The 7,471-nt window shown below is 35.3% G+C and overlaps 1 protein-coding gene across 1 annotated transcript; it reads left to right on the top strand.

Annotated features, from left to right (window-relative positions):
* The first annotated feature begins 2,882 nt into the window (after positions 1 to 2,882).
* Positions 2,883 to 5,584, top strand: LOC149542482 (feruloyl CoA ortho-hydroxylase 2-like). The gene is made up of 3 exons (XM_089797425.1): positions 2,883 to 3,428; positions 4,621 to 4,939; positions 5,032 to 5,584. Exons 1-3 carry the CDS (start codon positions 2,998 to 3,000, stop codon positions 5,293 to 5,295), a joined length of 1,014 nt encoding a protein of 337 aa, XP_089653551.1. The 5' UTR covers positions 2,883 to 2,997; the 3' UTR covers positions 5,296 to 5,584.
* Positions 5,585 to 7,471: the final 1,887 nt, after the last annotated feature.

The raw sequence follows: 7,471 nt of genomic DNA, 5'->3' as shown, positions 1-7,471 counted from the left end.
CTAAATTAGAGTTGCTTACTGCTGTGTTGTCAACATGATAACTCATACGAGTATGCGAACTCCTAGGTATCTAACCTAATAAATAATAAAATAATGCATTTATCCTAAGTAAACTTAAGTAAAGTGTAAATAATAATTATTTACACTAACAAGCCCCTTAGTACATTACCCTAGGCATAGTTACACAAAATTCTTGGATCCCTCTCACCTTCCAGCCACTCATGCTTATTTATCCCTTGCTGGCAAATGCAAAAAAATTTGATGATTATGATATGGTGGGAGAGGTAAGGAGATGGAAAAAATACAGGGAAACAAAAGTTTTTTATTGGAGTTTTGTAGAAGAGGTGTGGGATTGAAAACAATTGCAGATTATAGAATGATAGCCAGGGTCAAGAATTTCATGTTCGTTTGAGGACTAGCAAAAGGCAAAGTTGGGGGGAGATGATGAGGTTAATTTAAGGCCTATTTGGTTCATGTTTTTATGGCTAGGACCTAGAAACTTTATGAGTTTGTGATGTACTTTTTTAGACTATGTATGTTTATATTGCTATATAGGTGTGCAATTTGATATTTCTAAGATTCAAGGAATATGATGTACATATATGTTATATAGTTACATGGAATGAAATATTGTAACTTTCTATCTTGCATTGATTGGGTAGTTCTTCCTGTAGCCATGTGATAAGAGCAAAGCTAATATAAGAAAAATATATTTTGAAATTTATCATGGATATGTATTGCAAATTTTGCATGTGCACACTAATCTTTTGCAAAGAAATGACAAGTCAGCAAGGGAAGAAAAAGTTAGCATTAGAAGACGAAGTGTTGATAAGAAGTTGGTTGACTATTTTGAGCTCATAATGATTCCATTACTTTCATTTATCAACAGTTACCATTGCGGGCTAAGTCAAAGAGGTTATCAACCATTATGGAGTAAATCTAGAAGTCACGAACTCATGAATTCATGTGCAATTGAACGCAACCTACTCCTGTATTAAATGATGTTGTTTTGTATCGTCAATATCATCATATCCCTGACATTGGAAGATCCTAGATTTAGGGAGTTTTGTTTTATGTTGATGTTATAAATAAGATGGAGTTTAGATTCTTGAGCTAGCTAGTTTTTGTGTGGAATTCTCTTGTAATCCAATAGTAGTGATAAATACAATTATGTTGCTACAATATGTACATGTGCTTTATTCATGAATGAAATAATACTTGCAATTCTTAATATCCGAGTTATTATTTATTCACTCTTTTGTGGGGTCCCATGTGGTAGGTGAACTTAGTTCATAGCTAGGTAGGAAGCAGTTTTAAGTTTCAATAAAAGTATTTAGAACTCTATTGCTCCTGTAACCATATGGTAACAAAACTGTTGGTTGTTTCCTGTACCATAGGAAAATAGTTTAGTTTCCTATTTGTAGCATTATTCTAGAGTACTAGGTTAGATTGTTATTTCATTGCTTAGTATTTCCTTCAACATTTCAATTACATGGTTATGATGACATTTAAGATGGGTTAGAGCAAATACTTTGCGAGCATTATTTCAAGTTTGTGTCCCTGGTCGATAATTTAATGAGCTCAATATGTTATTCTAGAATGATATTTGGCACTGTTGTTATAAGAAGGATGTCCAATCCTTAGTTGCAGAGTCATTATACTAACCAACCATTTTTGGCATTATTGTCAGGGATGGTGTCAGTCTATTCTAATCCTAGAGTCTTTGCCTTAATTTAGTTTGTGCATTTTTCCATTTTGTATGCCTAGAAGAAGAAGAGATCATCTTGGGAGATTCCTTCCTCATAATATCCAAATTGAGCAAAAGATAACTTTAATCCAGAGCCTGAGGAAACCCAAGTTGAGAATGAAGAAGAAGAAGAACTATTTGAAAGTCCATTTGTTGATGCACAAGAACAACAACCTCCTCTGTCTGAAGAATCACTACACTTGAATGATCGTTTTGTTGAACCTGAGTGTCACAGTGGGTGGAAGGTTTGAATGTGTTGTTTGTGTTGGAGGTGGTCTTTTGGGTTGGATTATATTTTTTTTACAAACCCGATTGAGTTTGTGCTTTGCACAATGCCTTATTGTTGTGGGTTTGTGTTTTGAGGGTGAGCTCACAGAGGTGAAGCATCAAGACTTCTCAGGAGGTCGTCCATCCCTGTACTACTCCAGCTTGAGTATGCTTAACTACAGTGTTTCCTCCATGGTTAAACCCACTATGCTTGTAAACCACTATTCATGAAATATGGGTCATTGGCTTTGACTAAAAAAGTACAAAATTAAATCCTGGTAGCAATATCACAATTTGACTTGTTGTAGAAACTATCTCTTGCCGATCAATACAAATGATGTTTACATTGCTCAAGGAATAACACAAACACCCCCTTGATTATAAATAAATAAAAATACAAATACAAATGATGTTTGCCTTGGGAGTGACCACTACCTAAACCTTTTACGAAACATCGCATCCACAATCGCACCTTCGCAGGAAAAATGTGGTGCCAATACGCAAACACCCATACCTTATCCCATTCCACCGCAAGTCAACGTGTTTTGAGCAGGGCAAAAGAGAGTGAAGAACTGATCAAAAGGGGTTCTCCAAGATGGGTTGTCCCAGTCGTCTCCAGTATTCGAGGAGAACACCCTGTCCGTCGATCCCAGCGAGATTCGAGAACAGCTATTTAGTCAACGAAACCCTTACGTTACGACCGAATTCTCTCCTCGATTCGGAAGAAAGCCGTGTGATTCAACACGGATTTCCGGTGTTAAGACACATTAAAGTCAACGAAATCCAACGGCCAGAGATTCCCCAGATGAGAAATAAAATATTTATTGCGAGCAATAGTGTTCCCAACCGTCGCTATTTATTCTCCGACTAAGAGGCCAAAAAATGCAAATGCAAATGCGTATCCCCTGCGCTCCTCCCTTCCTTTGTCTTACGCTCTGGTTTCTCTCTGTTTATTCCGAGGATTTGTATTCATCAAAGACACCATGGAAAACCATGGAAAAGAGGAGGAAGCAGCAGCAGCAATTCCTCTGATTGATCTGAGCCCCTTCTTTAACCATCACGCTGACCAGAGAGACAGAGACAGAGTTATTGCTGCTGTGGGAAAGGCCTGCGAAGAATGGGGATTCTTCCAGGTCACTAACCATGGTGTTCCCGTAGACCTCATAGAGGAGGCTCTGGACACCTGTCGGGTGTTCTTCGAGTACCCGGCGGAGGAGAAGATGAAGGTCAGAGCACAAGTGTCTGTCCCACAGCAGATGCCCACAGGCTACAATGTCTACCCGCCCGGAAGCTGGGATCTGTACGAGAATCTCTATTACCGAGCCGGTCGGTCATCCCCCGGTCAAACCTCCTCTGATTTTAGCGACGGGAATGCACACTGCAATGCTTTTCCAGAGGATTTGCCTCAATTAAGGTCTTACTCATCATGCAGTCTCTTTCTTTCTCTTTTTCCTATAACAACTTAAAAAATCTTTGTATTGTTGTTATTGTTATTGTTAGGGAGGGCAGCAATTTAATTTCTATGTGAAGAGATTTTATCCTTTGAGGGTTTCTGATCGTCAAAGAAAAACATCCATGGTTGCTCCACTCTTTTTCCTGTTAGTCACTATTTTCTTTGCCTTCTTGGGGAGTTTGTATTGGCCTCAAAAAATATATTTTTTTAAGAGTGTGGGTATGTAAATAGCGATGGATTATTTGTTATGGATATTGAGGATTTAATTGTATTGGGATAGACTACTAAGGATAAAAGTTGAGATAATTTTTTGTACGAACTCTTTCGATATGATACACAGTATGACATTTCTAACATTGGTACAATTGTTTTTAATACATGGGTTATTGGTATGATTGTTTATGGAGACTTGGAATAGTGTTGAAATGGGCTCCTTGTGTCAAAGTTTTCACAAAAATATTAGATTATGCGTATAGTAGAGACAGAGAGTAGTAGCAAGATAGGTAAATTTAGAATAGTGTTGAAATGGATTGTTTGGTGATATGGGTCATTTGTACCTTTGAATTTATTGGGGCTCTCAAATTTTGATATAGCCTTTATAATGTCTTTCTATCAAGGTTTCTATCAAGGTCATAAGGTGTCTAGTATTAAGATCATGGTCATAAGGTGTGTAGTATTGAGATGGATTTGTTTGGTGACTTGTACCTAAAACTTTTATAAAGACCATTACACCAGTATGGGTTTTTTCAATCTCTCACAAAACGAATGCTATTGAGATAGATTCTTTGGTTGGAAAGATCACTTGTGACTATAGACTTGATAACGATTTTATCCAACATGATCTCTTTTGATCAAGACCTTAGAATGAGTGGAGTGGGTTGTGTTGGGTTGGGTGGAGTGGGGTTGGCTAGTTTCAATTCAATATCCCTGTTTGATGCTATTGGATGATGATGTAACTGTTTAGCAAATATGAAGTCCCAGTCGGTAATGATAGTTTTTATGTGATGGAAGCCACAGGATCGTGTGCTGTAATTCCAGTCCAATCAATATCTATTTAGAAACAGGGACAAGGGAACGAATACAGTTTTCTATAGTTGTGGACAAGCCATAAATAATTAATAATATTAATGTATGAAAATCTGTGTGACCGCAGATGTGTGATAGAGAAGCTGCTGGAGTTCCTGGGGCGGGCGACAGACATGATTGAGAGCGTGATATCACAGGCGCTGGGACTATCAGGGGAGTACCTGAGGGAGCTAAATCGGGGGAAGGTGGAGCCCCTGAAGGTGCTGTGCTATCCCAAGGCAACGAGTGCGGAGGAGATAGGGGCGTGGGAGCACCAGGACAGCAGCTGCATCACACTGGTGGGGCAGGACGATACGGGGGGCTACCAGGTCCTCAAGGACAACAAATGGGTGGACATCCACCCCACAAGGGGCGCCCTCGTCATCAACGTCGGCGACATCCTCCAGGTAATTATATACACTCCTCTCCTCTGTATATAACGCCAGGTCTCCTGTCGTGTGCGGTGTGGTATATAACGCCGGGTCTCCTGTCGTGACAGGTGTGGAGCAACAACAGACTGAAGAGCGCCGTCCACCGCGTATTAAATAACCGGGAGAGGAGGCGATGCTCGTTTGCCTTCGCCAGCGTGCCCAGCCCGGAAAAGCTGGTCTGCCCCTTGCCGGAATTCACGAGCCAGGTCAAACGGCCGGCGGCATACAGAAGCTTTGTTTATAAAGACTACATGGTCAAAAGAGTGCGCAACAAAACGCACCCCCCTGAAACCGCCAAGGATTTCGCCGACATCTCCATCTACGCCATCTGATGCGCGCCCAGCCACAACAATTATTAATTGATAATAGATATATATAATACCTACTATATAATATATTTATCACTATTGTTTGTATTTGAAGAGCCAACACGGAGAATAGAATACAAAATTGTTGTTATTGTTTTGATTCATCTATTCAGTCTACCCTGCCTTGTAATGAACTAAAATGTGGACACGGAGAATAGAATAGAAAAAAAATTGTTGTTATTGTACTTTGTCTACTCCGCCTTGTAAACGTTGATATTTTCATTACTAATTGAAACAAACACATTTTGTCTAATTTGGGAAATATTGTGATTGTGGATGCTAAATATAGACCAACACGCTTGGGAATTCGTCAGGAGCTGGCGTGCGAATGAAAAGAATCTCATTAATTCGTTTGCTCTAACAAAAAGCTCAACCCATTTAATACGGAGCGTGAAAACGGGGCTGCTTTTCGTCAACTCAATTTAATGGGGGCCTTCTGCCAAAGGTCTCAAAAGTAAAGATTATTAAATATGCGAGAAAGTGATCTGACAAATAATAATAATAATAAACTCCAGAATTAGTTTGTAGGTATATTTTGTTGAAAGCAGTTTGTATTGAAAGTAGACCATTCCTTTGGAATACTTTTTCTTGAAGTCGTTGTTTGTTGTTTAAAGTTATTGTTGTTATTGATATAAAAGTTCACAATTCACAATCAATAAAAGTAAAATCTTTGTAACAATTTTTCCTTCTATCAGATTTTCTTTCTATAATTTCTAGAATATTTCTAGAATATTATATTTATCAGCATATCTTTGTGATTAATGTTTTGTACCAAAAAAATATATATTGGCTGTAGATTGTGACATATGTATGTAAGAACCATGATATTAATAACTTCAAGAAAAAATAGGTGTTCTTTATAAAATTGTATGATTTATACTTTATGTTTATCGATTATGACATTGTGAAAGTAGAAATTAATATATCATTATTTTAAAAAAAGGTCTAGTATCCTTTTTTAAAGATTTATCATAGAAATTTATATTTTATATTGTTGATTACGACATTGTGGAAGGACAAATTAATAATATCTAGACTTTTAAAAACTATCTACACTTCCAACAACATCAGATTTCCATAATCTATTTGTAAATTATGAGGTTCACTTCTCCTGGATTCAGATTGTGTTAGTGAACCATCATGTCTCCAATTCATTTTGGAATATTAAAAACAAAATGGACTAACATATTAGTAAATAAATGAATTTGCAATAAAGCATTAACTACATATGTTTTCTATATTTCTTAGGACTATCAAAGTATGGTTCAGGTAAACAAATGAATCAACAAATAAAGCACATTTTTCTCTTTTTTTTTTAATAATTATTTTTTAAAATGATGTATACTAGCTCTTCTAAATAGGTCAGCATATTTGCTCTTCTTATTAGTACTTGACTTGAGGCATAGTACTATTGTAATCACTTCTCTATATCTATTTATTAATATTTCTTATTTCTACCAATAAGAATCAATTATTTTTAAATACTATTACACAATTAATATTTTACAAAGGACAGATGCATATTTCTTAATTTTATAAATAAATAAAAATAATTTAGAGTCATCTTATTGGATATAACATTTGGGGTCTTATACATAAATTTACTTTTAAGGAGAGGACCCAATATTTGTAGATGTTGGCTTCTATAATATTTCACTTGTTATAAATAAACACAATTTTTTTAGAATGAATTGATTTTTATTAGATGACTGTGAAATAAGTAAAACATTTTTTGAGATTTTTTATTTTTTATTTTTTTTATTTTAAATGTTTGTAATATGTTTACTTTTTCTAACAATTTCAAATTATATTTTTTGCATGATGATTATTTCAAATTAAAATTCTAAAAGAAATAATTTATAATTAACATTTTTCACAAATTATTACAATCATAATTATTTAAAACTATTGTAAAAATATTTATAATTAATTAAACTATATTTTCTAATATTTAAAACTTAAATAGTAATAGTTATTTAAGATTATAAATATGTTAGGAATGTTAATATTTAATTATGTAAAATATATATATATATATATTATTTATAATAAATATATAATAAAATAATGGTTAAATGTACCTAAAAAATTTTAACTATTAATTAAAAGGCAACTACTAAGTTACTAATTACTATGTGAA

Source organism: Cupressus sempervirens, chromosome 8, assembly GCF_028749045.1.
Source record: "Cupressus sempervirens isolate cs-2001-9-10 chromosome 8, ASM2874904v1, whole genome shotgun sequence".
In the NCBI taxonomy this organism is placed as follows: domain Eukaryota; kingdom Viridiplantae; phylum Streptophyta; class Pinopsida; order Cupressales; family Cupressaceae; genus Cupressus; species Cupressus sempervirens.
The sequence above is the reverse complement of the archived record's forward strand: the minus strand, read 5'-3'. Positions and strand labels throughout refer to the sequence as shown.

Coding starts and splice junctions, on each gene's coding strand:
- LOC149542482 (XM_089797425.1), top strand. CDS start 2,998: ATGGAAAACCATGGAAAAGAGGAGGAAGCAGCAGCAGCAATTCCTCTG. Junction 3,429..4,620: donor GAGGATTTGCCTCAATTAAG/GTCTTACTCATC, acceptor GTGTGACCGCAG/ATGTGTGATAGAGAAGCTGC. Junction 4,940..5,031: donor ACGTCGGCGACATCCTCCAG/GTAATTATATAC, acceptor CTGTCGTGACAG/GTGTGGAGCAACAACAGACT.